The sequence below is a fragment of the Ciconia boyciana genome, chromosome 3 (genome assembly GCF_034638445.1).
Source record: "Ciconia boyciana chromosome 3, ASM3463844v1, whole genome shotgun sequence".
NCBI classification, from domain to species: domain Eukaryota; kingdom Metazoa; phylum Chordata; class Aves; order Ciconiiformes; family Ciconiidae; genus Ciconia; species Ciconia boyciana.
In genome coordinates this window covers 49,840,366-49,856,829 of record NC_132936.1, presented here as the reverse complement: position 1 = coordinate 49,856,829, position 16,464 = coordinate 49,840,366, and the positions used below count along the sequence as shown (strand labels likewise).

The 16,464-nt window shown below is 39.6% G+C and overlaps 1 protein-coding gene across 2 annotated transcripts in view; it reads right to left on the bottom strand.

Moving 5' to 3' along the window:
• Positions 1–2,862: 2,862 nt before the first annotated feature.
• LIN28B (lin-28 homolog B) overlaps positions 2,863–16,464 on the bottom strand; it is an 86,119-nt gene continuing 72,517 nt past the window's right edge. For both annotated transcript variants that reach the window (XM_072857871.1, XM_072857872.1), the window contains exon 4: positions 2,863–5,876. In XM_072857871.1, the coding sequence (XP_072713972.1) occupies positions 5,507–5,876 (370 nt within the window). In that variant the 3' untranslated portion in view covers positions 2,863–5,506. The remainder of the gene's footprint in view (positions 5,877–16,464) is intronic.

Here is a 16,464-nt window from a genome sequence, read left to right as displayed (position 1 = left end):
AAGTGGGGGAGTAAATGAAGTTTTATGTGACTAGAAGAGTAGATGATAGAGTAGATGGTTACCCTTTTATGCAGATGTTTGTACAAATAGGAAAAAACTTCTCTGCCTTGTATTTAGTAGAGATCGTTAGATTTTGCTATTAATCACCTATATGTAGAGCCCTGTATTGAAACACAGAGGCACTGGAGCTAGCACATACAAGCCCTCAAATATTTTAATACAGAATGATGAGCTAATGCTAATTCACTAATACATGTTATGTAGTTTAGAGATGGAATTTCCATGTAATGGTAGATGACAGCACTTTCATTTCTAAAAAAAGAAACAACTCTTCAAATAATTTTAAATTAGCATGTAATAGATATGTACAAGCTTACAGATTATGGAAGAAGTAATAAAGATGGGATGAGATTTAAATACCAAAAGCTTTTCATCCCAGAGAATAACCCAAATGTCTGGCAACTTTTATGACCAGTTTATTCTCACAGAGAGTATGTACCAAAAGCTATAATCTTGCAGTTTAATTTCAACAGCTGAATAGGGTTTGGGGTGCAATTTCTGCAGCATTGCTAGTATGATCCAGTATGCATTAATCATTTATTTCTCCCTCCCCCCAGTAACAGCTTATATAACTAAAATTATATTTTCTGAAGATAATATCCTAAAACTAAGTGAACATAGGTGCATATGAAAAGTCTGCCTGGTGACTGTACGGTGCTTTTTTATCATGCAAATAAAGAAAATCTCAAAGGCTCACTGTAAATGCCAACGTTATATGTTTTATTTTTAATCAAGTAATTCTTTTAAACCTCACAATATCCATGACTGACAGGAAAAAAAGACATTAGGCATGAAATGAGAATATAAAATACATAATATGTAGAAAGGCAATCAGTGCTTTAGTCCCTCAAGACAGTAAGCAGGTGAAATGACCTTCAAAACTTCAACTCACTGTCTTTTTCTTAAAACATAAAATTCAAGTGATTTTTCTTTTATTTCACCTTGTAAACAACATACAAGTCAAAATGGACAATGAGGTAATCTATACTACAGAAGATAATTTAAAAACACTAGATAAGACACAGTATTAAAGACATATAGAAATCAGTGTTCACTTTGGTCTCTAGTATGGTTATTGTTATTATTACCACAAGCAACACATACTAGTTTAAGCCAGTCTGGTGATGTTTGTCAGCCAGTTGTTGCTTAACTTAGTAATCCAAGAGGTAGTCAAAACCATTATCCTTTGTAAAGATGGTTGCTCTTACATTTGGTTCCATGACAATGGTAGCAAATACCTTGGTACTTTTCAACATTCTCATAAAAACACTGCTGAAGCTGCTAATATACAGCTCCGGTTTAGTATCAAAAAAGAAGCATGTGTTCATAGATCAACCTCTTGTTATCAGTCAACAGTTGTAACAGAGGTAACACAACCAACGGATCTTAAAGAAGAGGCTGTTGATATACTAAGCAAAATAAGATCGATGCATTTAACAAGGCTCTGCTTGTTTCTAAAACAATACTCAAATCTCATTAAGACTTCTAGAAAATTAAAATCAGTGCATCTGCACATGTACATATCTTCCCAATTACTTTTATATCTAGTACAGGGGAATACATATATATTTTTATGATAAACATTTCTTACAGATAAATTAATTAAATTAAATTTAAGACTCGATGAGATTTCCCATGTTCTTTTATAATTCTTCTTACAAAGAATGTTACAAGATCTATAAACATTTTTTTATGGGGCTCTATTCACAAAACTAAGTATGACTAAGCAGGAACTCCAGGATAACACTGGTGCAGAGTAAAACTGGGCTGAAAAAGGTGGCCTGCAAAGGGAAGAGGTAGGATCCAAATGTGGTGTTTGGCACTCCCTGAAAGATGGCTAAAAGCAAAATATTGCAAATGGTATTACAATGCCAGATTTACCATCAACTGCAGCAAAAAGTTATTTGGCTCTTCCTCCAAATACAAGTTTTCCTCATGGCCTAACTTTTGTAGCGTGTAAGTAAGTACCATGACCTCTCCTTGGGGGAGAGTAAAAAAAACCTCACAATGTCTCATGATTAAATCAAATTGAGTATTTTGGGATGGGGGAATGGGAGGGAGAGATACTCTTATTCCAGGTTTAACCTTATCTCCACTACTGTTAGGAGAGAAATACATCTCCCTGAGCAGATATTTGAACTATTTCTACTCAAACGAGTTTTATTGTGAAGTATTCTGGCAAGGACAGGCTGGTGAATAGGGGAAATCTAGGCTGAGCCAATGCTGCAGAATATTAATTTTGTCCTTAGACATGAAGGAAGAATCCCAAACTCGGTCTGTGCCTCCTCCTTTAAAGGGTTATTTGCTTATTTGGAGCAGCCTATTGAAGGAGTATAACTAGATTTTTTTCCTGCTGCAGCCCAGTGCTAAGTAGTTACCTGCCGCAGCTTGCGCTGCTATATGTTTAACTTAGGCATGTACATTTTTGTCTGTTCTGGAGATGTATTTATTTTCGTGAACAGTGCCCATAATCCGTTAGACAGAAAAATAAAAACTTTCAAAGAAATGTTTGGAAACGTCTCATAATTTCAAATGGATGCTTCATCTTAAACAAGTATTTGCCATAATGTATGCAGTGGTGAAATATCAGTTACATATTTAGTACAGATAAAAAGTATGTACCATAGATCAACAGCCACCTTTAAGGCTAGAGCAGCACAAAGGTGTGTTTATGCAGTAAATATGAGGTAGCCTTTTGCTGTAAACAGAATAATTTTATTGTCACTTATGTAAACAAAGTGGGCTTGATGCTTTTGTGTTTTTATTCTTCCCTCTCCACCCCCCCATCCCTCCCCTCCCAGAAAAGCTAAGCACCAGTAACTCCGACTGGAAGTCAGTGGGAGCTGTGGTTGCCCAGCATCTCTGAAAACTCAGACCCTGTGAATGTAAAGACACAAATGCTCACATAAGCAACCAGTACAGAATACCACTTTATCATTTCACAGGAACTTATAATACAAAATGCTGAGATCTGATTATCAGAAGTGTAGGTCTATGTCAACTCAGAGGTAGTTACTAGTATCAGTACATAATACTTATATAGAGATAAAAAGGTCTAAGACTATTTGGTTTGTTCTGAGTAAGCAGGTCTGCAGACTATTCTGTAAAGAAAAAACATTACATGGTATATTCCCTGAGCAAAGTTCTTTGTCCTGAGTATGTTATGTAATAGTGATAACATTCTAATATATAAAAATAAAACCTTAAGCTTTCAACAATAAGATAGGGTTTGGTATGTGCTCTTAAGCAGTTCAGTCTGACTTTGGTGCACACAGTGATTTCAAACAGCACCAATAAAAATCTGCATGTTGAAAATATTTCCTTATCTCAGCTCTGAACTTCTTACATATAAACAGGGAATGACCAGCTTTCAAATCCACAATTGCCTATTTCTATAAGGAACTTTGGTTTAAATTTTCAAAGTGACCTAAGTTTTGCATCTTTGCTGTTTAACCTGGTTTTTACACCGACTAGAAGGTTAAGCAATGCCACTTTGATTTGTCTACATAATTTAAATAAGTTTACTATCCTTACATAAGGCAAGGAAGTTCTTCTCTATAGATATATCACATTCAATATCGTCAAAGGTAAGTTTTGCATTAGCATACTGAAAACTTCAGTATAAACCATTGAGATTCTCACAAACACTGGCAAGGAATTCACACAAAATAGTTTTCTTGAAATGGTGCCCTTCACTGATGTGTTGGATTACTACCTGTTTACTGAAGCAGCAGCAGCAGCAACAGTAAAAGTCTCATCTGGCAGGACGAGTGGGAAGGGGAAGGCCATGTAATGAGCCAGCTGCATACCTGTTGTAACCATCGTCCGCAAAAGAGTTACCATGGGTAGGACTTTGGCTCATTGTAGCCTTTCACGAAGGCTGTTTCTTTAGTTTGATTATCCGAGCTTAAACCTACCTTACTCTTTCAAGCTTTAACAGCCTGTGTTTATTGCCAATGTTAAGGATTATACAGGTTTCTCTAATTAACTTACATCCGCAATGGGATTTGTCAAAGTACGTTATCTTACGTATGACTTGGTAATTCAGAAGTTACAAATGGAAAGCGACTTCAAGTTTTGATAGGCTCCAACTCTATTAACCCCGAGCAAGGGCTGCAGCCCAGGGAGTCTCACTCTGAGGCCACCAATTTTTCGCCTCTTTAATGCAGAAGTGTGTGGTCCCAGCGTGCTCTGGACCAAGGCTGGTCAGCAACAGTCTCCAGTTCACAAGAAGCACATCATGCCCGGGGCTTCTGGCAAATTTGCAGGTCCCTTCACTCAAGCTTGTCTGGAGGAGGTACCTGTCCTTGACTATAAGCATGCTGTATCATCAGCAAGGGAGGCTGGCTGAGCGACCGCAAGTACCCATCTACCTTTATTCTTAAGAAAGTATTTATCCCAGGATCTCATTAGCTTTGCATTTCGTCATCTTTAAAACCGAAACAGACAACAACAACAAAATCCCTAGGGGGTTCTCTCCATGGTGTTTCAACAGAAAACAAGGGGGAAGTCCCTTCAAATTGAGGGGCATTACTCGGGACCAAGAGAAGTTGCTGCTGCTGCTGCTGCCACCAAGGTCCCCTAAATTTTTACAGAATACAAAGGGTTAAACAGGATGGTATCCTGATATCACTCAAAAGGGTCTGTTCAGTAACAACTTATACATTCTCCCCTACACAACAGTCATCTAAATTACAATTACAACCATATTAATTTAACAAAACATTTTGAGAAACCAGCACAGAAACTACACATTCATTGTCTTTTCTGGAGCTTTAAACTCCACACCAACAAAGGATGGTGGCAATGAGAGCCGTCTTGAGTCATGACACTGCCCTGCATGGGCACAGGGAGGGGAGGGGTTTTGATACTTTGTGGAGATGAGAAAGAAAATAAGTCAAATTGATGGCATGGGGGATGTCTTAGTATCTTTAGTACCATGTGGCGGCTTTAAAATATGAAAGTATCCTTTGGTTCACAAGAGAAGTAACAGTCTTGATCTCAGTTCTGTGTGTGGTTTTTCAGGTTTGGTTTGGTTTTGAGTAAGATTTCTTGGGTTTTCTTGTTTGTTTTTTTTTTAACACATTTGGAAATAGGTTGGAATGCGTTCAGGAACATTTGTGGATACTGTGCCTATTGCTTCACAGTAATGTCTTGTGGGAGCTAGAGAGTGGTCTGATGGAAAAAATACATACTTATAGATATGTACACATACACACACGCGCGTGCACACTCATACACACACATACAGAAGGTAAAACGTAATGCACCCTGCTCAAATGTATTTTGCTTGGAGTGATTTGTCTATTAAAGAAAAAAAATTCACAGTTCCTCAACAGTAGTTAAAATTCCAGGTCAGCTACTGATAATGAAATTATTTCCCCTGTACTTGCATGAGGTAGACATCCCAAGAGGATAAAGAAAATGGAAAGTTATGACAAATGCTTTAAGTTTTTTTCCTTTTCTGAACAGAAGGCCCCTTTCTGCTCGGTTCTTCGGGCGACGCAGACAACTTACTCGACGAAGCCTCCTGTGGTGACCTGCCTGAGCGCTCCAAGATCTCCAACCTGCCCTCCTGAGAGTACGATGGAGACGAGTAGCCATGTGTTCCTCCCCCTTCTCTCGGGAAAGCAGAAGTGGAAGGCTGCGGTTCAGCTTCGTGTCTTCCCTGAGAACTAGTGGGCTGCTGCGAGACAGTTTTATGGGGGCAGTTAGCCACCATGTGCATGATGCTCTGACAGTAATGGCACTTCTTTGGCTGCGGAGGTAGACTACATTCTTTAGCGTGGTGGTCGAGGCCACCACAGTTGTAGCATCTAAAAGCAAAGAGAGACAGCTAATTATAAAATGCAGTGTCAAACGATAAGATTTTCTATGTCAGGTAAGCTCAGTGTGAGTGTGCACAAGGTCTGCTGGTGAAACAGCAGAGACTTCTGCACCGATATCCCGCTGCCACAGGCTAAGGTACGTTTGACTTTTGCTTTTTAAGTCGCTTGGAAGGTGCCCCTTGGTCATACCGGTGCCAAAAAACACCTTGTGTGCTTAGGACCGGGAACCTTTTACCGGGGATCCCTGCCTGCCGGCTCAGCTCTCCCCGCGCGGCTGCCGCCGCCGCCGCCGCCGCCGCCGCCCCCGGGCAGGGCCCCGGCACCCGGCCCCACTAGAGGGCACCAGATATTCAAGCATCCCGCCGCCGCCGCCAACACCTCTGTTTACCCAGGTATTTATAGCATTAAACGCCTGCGAGTACTCGTGTTTCAACGCCTGACCGGGCGAACATCGCCAAGCGGGCGAGGAGAGGAGGCGAGGCAGTCACCAGCACCGGCCTCCTCACCCTGAGGCAGCTTCACTCTGCGTGCACCCGTCGCCGGGTCGGGGCCAAAAAGAAACGTGCAGAGAGGAGATCTCAGCCTCAGACATAACCGTGTCCTAATGGACATGCTGCTTTCAGCCAGGGAAACCCAAACGTCGAGGAGGGACACGGTGCCCTGCCACAAGCCAGGCTCTGGCCTGGCACCTTGCCTCCTCCAGCTCAGCCAAGGCACGGCGAGCAGGGGTGCGGGCCACACTTTGACAATGCTTATGTTGCAGAGGGTTTGTAATGGCATTTACGGTTTCAATTCAAAAGCAAATAAATAAAGACCTGGCAAGAGTCATAAAACAGGGTTTGTTTGTTCTCTCTCGAAATTCCCAAGCCGCATGCAAGTGGTGGTGACCCGGCGTGCCATCTTCAACAAGACACGGCTGCCCAGGAGCCGATGGGCGCAGAGTGCCTGCTCCACACCACACAGGCAAGGCTTCCTCCCCAGTTCTCAAAAATGGCTAAAATCCACTAAATACTCTTCTATTGACCTTGTTAGGCAGGGGAGTCCTGAAGAAATCTCCAGCAACTCCTTACTGAATCCTCTCGCTTTGTAACGCACACCAGGAACACCAGTCCTTGGATTACGTTATTCTAACACATGATATGAAGAAATAATTCTAAGCCTTTGGCATGGTGACCCTATGCCGGTCATGTTCACCACTGAGGTTTCTATTTTGGCTATTTTTCTATGGTTTCTGTTTCTTTGTTTTATAAAACTTGCACTGAATGCATAGACATTTAATTTATTATAATCTAACACATTACTGGAGAGAACTAAACCAATAATGACCATTTTTTTTTTGCTTAACCATCAACTAGTTTAAAAAACAATTGCACAAATACTTAGGCCTGGTGGAGTCAACTGAAGGACTAAAAAAGACTGTAACTATAACTAACTATATGTACAAAATAGTTCAACATGGTCTGGCTCAAGCCCACATAAAAATATTTTAAATTTTCAGATTCCTGGAAAGTAACAATGTACTGTTTCAGCCAGCATTTAGCGGTCACTCCTAGTCTATACAAAACCCAGAAGTTTAGTCCATGCAAAGCTGTATGTACAGCTGGAGTCTCACCTACAGAATATACTTTACCTTCCAAAGAAATGCTATTGTTGAAACCTGCGTAATTTTTAAAAAGATTGCAAAATGGCTGTTAACATTTGCAAATCCATTCCAAGAAACAATCCCTCAGCACCTCCCTCTTCATCTCTCTTCTTCACTATTAGCAAGATACTAACTATATCTTTATTTTAACAGAAAAATGAAAAAACAGCTTGTTGCCCATGGCATGGCTGTCATGTCCTACGAGAGTGACCTATAATTTAGAGAAGTTAAATGATGAACAGAACTTAATTATCCTTTCAAAAAACGTTGTAATTAAATTGTCGTATCTTGCCTAAAAATTAATAAGAAACAAGAAACCAAACCCATTATACTGAACTCTGCACTTCTATGACAACTGCAATAACATATTTTAGGTGAACTGGTTCCATTTTTGTCACCACTGCACAGGAGTTTTATGTGATTTTTTCAGTGGAATTTGAAGACTATGCTTACACTAGTCTGTCTGCATATACTACAAAATAACCCATAAGGAGACACAGAATATAAAGCTTCCCTTGAATCAAGCAGAAAATAACATGTACAAGCCTCATTGTCATTTAGTATTGATTTCCCTAACAAGGACATACTAAATATGTTGTAAAATACAAACATCCTGATCTATGACCAAAACATCAAGCTTTTTTCCCCTATAATTTAAAAAAAAAAAAAGTTTTAAGTTATTAAACAATATCCATCTGACGACTTTTTCCCAAATCATTGCAGATATTTTCAAATTAGTGAACCCCACTTAACAGTAGCATTCAGTCTTCTTAGCTGGCATTCAGCTATGTTTCCCTGACAAGCTTTCTAAACACCTTCTGGATAAAATAATACGGAAGTAAAACTTGCAATTAGAAAAACAAAAGAACAGCAACAACAAAAACCCTTAAGTGTTTTACTTTCTCCCTCTCCAATAAATACATCTAAGGATTCAGAAATGTGGTATTTATTATAATTTAGGTTATATTAAAGAATGATGTTCATTATTGTCTCCTTCATCGGTTTCTAGCAGTGTACTTGTTCCTGGGCTAAGTATAGTATAATACAGTATAACATGGGAGTGTGCAGACATTCTGGAAATGGTGCATTTTATCTTAATTCAGAAAACAGAATTTTGTAGCTGTGAATGCATTTGCACTTGCTTCCTTCCCTTAATATCACATGCATTTAGAGTGGTTTAAAAAAGACAAAAGTTTGAAAATAGGTTAAAGGGCCTCAGTAGCAGGGTAGGCGGTAGCCATGGACAAATCAATTTAATCAGTCACTATGGTATGCACTGTGTTATCCAATTCAGTGAACCATTTCACCTCACCAATTGACCAAGAACCTGCTGTCAGGGCCCCTGCTTCCACTCAAGAGGCCTCCGTCACCTTTTGCATATATATTTATCAATACATCCTACTTGCAAAATATCATAATTCCCTGCATTTATTCAGATTGCTGCTAAAATGTCACCATAAAAGAAAACTCTATCAGAAGCAGTTGTGATTAAACTATGATTTGGCTTTTCCAGAATGTTTTTGTTACCAACCAACTCAAGCATCTGGCTAAAGTGTCGCATTAGAATATATATGTGCCAGCCGGGGTGTGCCTGGACTTAAACAGGAGGGTGGTATTTATTCAGTTCTTTTAACTATTTATTCATTCCTTGTCAATCACTCTTACCAGGAGAACAGATCACACCCCTCTCTGAAATGCCTTCCTTCTCAAGGGATTTACACCAAAATGGAAATGGTCAGCCACCTCAGAGCTCACAAATGATCCACGCGCATTAAGGTATGGTATTAACCCTTTTGTCAAAAATGCTTCAACTCTTTGCTCCTCTCTGCTGTGTATACTTACGTTACAACATAACGAAACCTGATAGCATATGAGATGCGCACACAAGCTTATACATCCACATCTCCATATAGATAAATATATAGAACAATATGCAAGCTGGCTCCTGCTAAGAAAATTAGCAAATTCTCATTTGAGTATGTTCTCAGAAACTCTACATTAGTACAACCTTAGCAAATATTTCTTCAGTTCAGAAGCACCATGGAAATAATGTATGTTAGCTTAAACACAACATAAAAGTTTATATGTAAATTACATCATGCAATGAATAAACCACAAAAAGCCCTTACAAGTGCAATTATAGTAGAAGTAACCCTTACAAAAAAGCAACAGCAAGAAGGATTTGTTAAAATAGGACTGTCTTTCTCACAGTAGATTCCCAAGATTTACTAGGTAGCTTCAGGCTCAAAAAATAATGCAACAGAGTGAATAAAGAGATGGCAATTATCCTAACAGGGAATCCTTTCTTCACTACAGCACTGACAGGAAGGTGAATCAGGGTGATTTTTTTATATTAAAAAGATGAACATTTTAATAAAGGAATACCTTGAGGAACTTGTCTAGCATTGTATTTCGATATTCTCAAGAAAACAGTAACATTAATACCTACTAACGAAGAAAGAAGAGAGCATATAGCAAGGTTAAAAAACACTTCTAAATTCTTCACTATGGATTTGTGATTGCACAGAACTATGCATATTAAAGGAAACACGAACAAGCAAAAAGCGTACAGGTTCCAACATAAGCTATGTTGTATTAATTGCAATAAGCTGATGACTGAAATTCATTAGAAGTACTCAATTTCACAACCAAATGCAAATGCAAAATAAAATACTCCCTAGTCTTCAGCTTTTTTCCTTGTCCCAGCAGTGAGCTTCTACTTAGGAAGCACACCCTAGCCCTATCTTTTTCAAAATGACAATACCCCTGCCGTTCAAGTAAGTTCGCCACAATAACATCTCAGCTGAGCTAAGCAGTAAGGAGAGTAAGCACAACTGCCTGCTTCTTCATGCTGCTGTATAATATGATTTAGATGATAATCCAATATATATGACAAGTAGAGAATCATTTGTGTGGCTCCACACTATTATCTGTCGAGAGAAAAAGCTTTAAAATTACCCTGATGACTGACTTTTTCTTGGGGGGGGAAGGGGAGAGGTTAACATCTAACAGGGATAGCAAAGGGAAGAAAGGGGGTATAGTCAGAGGAAGACTAAAATAATTCACCAGGATATTCCCTACACCAACTCCTCTTTTGTTTTTCCTTTTTAAATGCTATCAGACAACAAACAACTGCATCTTGGCTAACAATGCTCCATCTAGCAATGTTAATGCTTTGAAAAATGATATAGTATTCCAACAGCATATGCAAGCGAGATGTTTTTACAATACACTGAATGCCACCTAAGCAGGTAAAGCATAAAGGAAATGTTCAAAATTGTACCTAAATGTGCTGTCTTTTTTAGTAATTACTTTCACAGCATACCTAAAGAAAGGCCAGTTCTTGCAGACAGAACATGCAGCAGATCGCTTGAATTACCCTATTTTGCTTGTAAAGGGAGGTTAAACTATCCATAATCTAACAGAAATATGGATCTTAGACAAAACTAAGATTTTTACTCTTCAAGGGCTTCAGTGACTTGTCTTGAAAATCAGGCCATGGGGCAGCGCAAGGGGACACTTCTTGCTGGTGGATGTGAACACTTAGAAAAGTTCGGGGAGGCGTGTGCTTGCTCAGGCACTACCTGGGACGAGTGAGAAACTTCCAACACCTCTGCAGGACGGGAACAGTCTTCTGGATTGTTGAGGATCTGCTAATTTCAAATTGTCTTTGAGATAAATACAAGCTTATTTTAATGGATTACTTAAATATTCCAGTAACCAAATCCTGGATATCAAATCAGTCACAGCAGCACTCCAAAGACTGACAGGATCACAGGTGATTGCTGCTAAATGGGCACCTCTCATATGTTACTGTATTATAAAAGGACTAATCACTTTTACTTATGAAAGTATGAAAGTATAATACGAAAATCCTTCTTGCTGAGAAGCCTACACTCGAAAGTGAAAAAACAGTTTGAGTATTTTTTGAAACAGGGCATTACCATTATGCCTTAAAACAGATAGCATGTGCAGACCTCAGCCTTTTACAGGAAGAAATGCTGAAACTGAATATGAGGCTGCAGTCGCTGCAACTTAAAAACACGCGGCAACTGTCCCTGGAAAATAAAAAAGTTTGGTCAGCTGCCAAGGCAACAAGCAGCAGGAGCAGCAGCAGCATGTGGCAGGGGAGAAGCGGGAGGTGGTGGGGACCTCCACGCGCCCCAAGCAGCAGCCAGCGCCTGCCAGCAGCCCCGCGCTGGGCACCAGCTCCTCTAGCATTTCATTCCTTCCTCTACCGCTTTTACCGGGGGATTCCCTTGCAAGCATTGTTTTGGGAGGTTTCTCCCCCCCCCCACCTCTTCCCCAAACCTTTTAAGCAGCATTAAATCCCAGGGGAAATAAAGCCGGCCTGTGTTTTTTAAAAAATCATGGGGCACAGGAGGGAGCCTCGCCGCGGTGCATGGCTGCACTCCCTTGCTTGCCGACTGTGCCCCGCAGCTGCCCTGCTCCCTGCACCCAGCGGGGAATTAACCTGCAGAAACGTGGCCCAGCTTTTTGTATTTAAAGGATGAAAACTCACTGGTGAGTCAACGAGACATACACAAGATGCACTGAACGTACACGCTCTGCCCGCGCCTTCCGAGAGGGAAATTGCTGGAATGTTTCTGCTCACATGGACATTGCTGGGTTTTATGCCATTTTGTTTATCAACCTTTAATTCTAAAGCTGTAGCTGAATGCAACAGAGAATACAGGTAACTTTGAAAACACTCTAATAAGGTAATAGTATTCAAAATATTGAATACTGAAATAATACTGAAAAAAATAATTTAAGGTCAAGTGAAAAGATCTTGTTAAATAAACTAGAGAATGGAGCATTTAGCATCATCAGAGCATTTATGGTGTGTCCAGCAAGCACGGTCACACTAAGGCAGAAAACTTCACTAGCACCCTCATTTATCAATCCATGGAAAAAAAAAAAATCAGTTTAATTTTAAACCTGTAATTATTTTTAGCCAAGTATGTTGGAAAATGGTGTATTATCAATGCAGAAAATGGCACATCAGGGCCACATTTAGATTTGTGCTGATCCTGTGAGTATTTGCTACCCTGAACCCCTCGGTTCACGCAAAACACTGTGCAGAGGCGACATGCTGGGAAAGTTAATTGCAGGCTGTTGTTCTTCAATAAAATTCAGCTTGAAAATTTCCTGTGCTTTACTAGCTTTTTGATATTAACAGGAATATCGTTTTCTAAAAAAAAGATAACCTCAAGAAATAAAAATGCAATAAAATAAAAATGCTCATTTATCTATTTCTCCTCCAAATCCTACAACACATGATAACGTATCGGAGATTGGAGACTTTCAATTTCATGAGAAAAACAAGGTCCCTCCATTTTTTTAAGCTTGCCTTCTTTCATCTTATAGATAGCCCCAGCATGCTGACACAAACCCACGGTCTGCAAGGCTTCCAATAACACAGGGCCGAATATTGATGATGTTTACTCTTGTGACAAATAAATAAATAAAAATGCTCTGTTGTAAACTCATCAGATCAACTAGTTTTCTGTGGTTAGTTCTAAATCAATCCATTTCCCCCGGTGTATCACAGAAGTAGTATCAATAGGTTACGGTCTTTTGTTGCTTGGGTTTCCCCTCCCCCTCCCCCCCCAACAAAGAAGCTGACAAACAACATGGGGCATTTGCCTGATAAGTCAGCCCTGTCGGGATACAATTTAGCTTAAGTTCGTGAGGAAACGAATTTGTTTAAAATCTGCTAATAAGATTTTACTGGAAGGTGGATTTTTTTATTTTTTTTTTGAGAACCAAGAACAACAATGAAACAGAAAGGTGGTTCAAAATGCACAAAATGCCGTCTTTTTCTCTACAAAAATGGAAAGGACTACATGGACAGCAGCTCTTAAAAAATAACCTCAATAATGTTGTTTCCATTCTTTCTTCCTTTCCATGAAACGTTATCTCTGCTATCCACTCAGCCCTCTTTACAGGCATGGAGGAAAATTATTTTTCACATAATCACATAAAAATCCTTATGAAATGCATCTGCACAGAAGAATGCTTTGAATGTACTTTAATTTGTTACAACAAAAGTGTTTTCTTTATATTGTGAGTTAAGAACTCCTGAAATAACAATTTACAAAGTGAGGTATTTTTTCTAAATAACATGGAAGATGGTTTTGCTCCAATAGTATCAATATAGCATGGAAAGAATGTGTAGATTTTAATGACTTTAACCCATCCAGATAAAGCAGATACAAGATCAGCGATGGCTTAAGTAAGTTATGATTTAAACAGTCGTATATCATGCATATCAAACATGAAACGTTATACCGTGATTTCAAGTAAGTCTACTACTGTTAATCTTTTTGCATTATGAAACCACACACACAAGTATTCTCAACCACAAATTTCCCTTGTAAGCCTTAATTTCTGTGGGAATAATAAAGAAAAAAGGGATTTTAAATTAAAACAGTTCTGTATGCAGTACTTTTAAAAACAGTAAGTATTTTCCATAGTTCATATTGGTGGAAAGGCTGCCATACAGGTTTGCCCTGGGTATCGCAGCATGTACCCACATTTGCAGCCTATTGCCAAAGTTAGCTGGGGTGCAGCGCTGGGCAGGCATGGGGGTGGCCAGAACTATGTAGACCTTGGCTAGCTGTGTTTGAAACCACTGCCACCACAGCGTGCACCTGTTTACAGAAGCATAGTCCAGTAACACCAGAAGTCTTTACAGAGGTGGCTTGAGCCTCCTGGCCATGTGGATAAGGATGCACGCTGCATAAAACCGGCTCAACTCTTTCTGGGTCAGTGAGGTGCTGTTCATGAGCTAAGAGGCATGCCTGACCTTATCTGCCTCTCAGCAGAGCCGTTCCAGGGTTTCTATATCCACTGATCAGCTAATCCACAGATGAGATAAAAGGGTAGTAGGTAACTGGGAATTAGTTTTTAAAAACTGCCATTTCCCTTTTGTTCCTTATTTTATCACTAACATTAGCAGCAAATACAAGTAACACCAACTCCTCACAACAGCAGGACACAGCAAATAGCATCCTGGCAGTAGGTTGGAGCACTGAAGCAAGTAGTGGTAGAGGAAGAGGAGGAGGAGGAGGAGGAAGGCTGCTCTGGAAGTTCATAACCTACTCTTCTTCCCCAAATACCAGTTCAGAGTTGTACGACTTTAGGTATCCCTTATAAATTGGTATCATGCACAAAGTTTCAGAAATATCTGAAACACACAAGTGTTAAGGATTGCAGGATTTGACCAGCAACTCACATCTTCATTTCATGCTTCAGAAATAAAGGGATGGTTACTATCTTGACATGCTCACTATGAGGAGGCCATGCCAGCTATCTCTATAGGGGTTCCTTCCAGAGCTCATGGAATTGACAGTGTAAGTTGTGTCACATGAAATACATGCAGGGCTTCCTTTCCCAACTATGTAACAAAAGGACATCAAACATGGTGGCTGGTTTTCCTTGAAATAGCACCTATAAGTTCACGTGTTCAATACCTGCAAGAAGAACTAAGCCGTGCAGCTGCTCTGTAGCCACATTTCACTGGTAAGGGAAATCTGTATCACTCTGAAGCACAGACTGAGAAAGAAAGCAGTCAGTTCCTAATTCACTTTTCCAAACTTGCATCTTAAGATGGCTAAAATGGTCTAGCTCCATATATTGATATTATTACTAAATGGTTGTGTTCAGCATTTTCTGTAACACATTTTTGAGAGGCTTTCAACATCTTAAAGAAAAAAATTAGTTTTGAAGCTTTTCACTTTGAAATGCAGAAGCAACAGTAAAGCATGAGAAGAGGATTTCAGCTGCAACAGGATTAAGCTTCATATGTTGAAACTTTTAATTCCCACCTGAGGCAGGTATTTCTGTTGTCCCACACTGCCTGATCCCGGGGAATTAAAAGTGAAATAATGCCCTTTTCTACTATTCCACCCTATCTCACCACCAGATTTATCTTCGTTGTTAATTCTCTCTATAATTGTGTACATAAAAATAAAACACACTTGTGCATATAAAAACAACACTGTTAATTCAAAATTTGGTGTTTCCTTTTTCTTAGTTTGGCATCAGGATGGCAAATCTCATGCACAGGTTTGAGTTTAATACTTCTGTCTCTGAATTCCGTTAATTCTGTGTACAGTTAAAAATAATGAAACATAACTGAAAGCATTTCACTGTATGTGGTAAACGAGATCACTTTATCCCTCTTGGTTGTGGTTACGTAGATTAAGTGATATCAGTCCAGTAAAATGGTAACAATGAGGTTAATAAAACTTTTTTAAAAGACTGCATCTTCCCAGAAACAGAGCAACTTAATGGTCTTAATTCTGCTCTCACTCACATGGGTGTAAATCCAAACCAATTGTGATGACTTCACTGAGCTTATTCTCCGTTAGCTTTAATAGTGTAACTGAGAAAAGAATTTCCCACTGTGTATGAATACTGAAAAGTCACACTGCAGTAGCCAAGGCTGGTTGCAGAGGTCAGGCTGATACAAGCTGTGATGCAATGCAGCAATGCAGGCTGAAGCCCCTCAGTTCCACCTGTAAATCTGTGTTTGCTGGTTGATGTAACACTTGAAAGCATAATGCAGTATAAATCACAAAGTTTAAAAAAGAAAACCAAAGGATTATAGCCAAGGCAGAGGAGCAATGTGTTTGATTCTTCTGCCAATTTATGCTCAGCCTTTCAGGTTAAGAAAGAAAGAATGAATGAACGATTTCAAGAGTAAGGATGTTTATAGGGCAAGGATCAATTTTTCTGGCATGACTGATGAACTCTGCATCAGGAGATTTAGATAAAATGGGAACCCTAGACTTAAATAAAATGTTTGAAAGCAAAGAACAATTCAGATGAGGGCACCCCAGTCGTGATCAATGCAAGGGGACAGCAGATTACAAGTCGGACACCGAGTGCACTGGCCCAACAAAAACGTAATGGATATGCTGACCG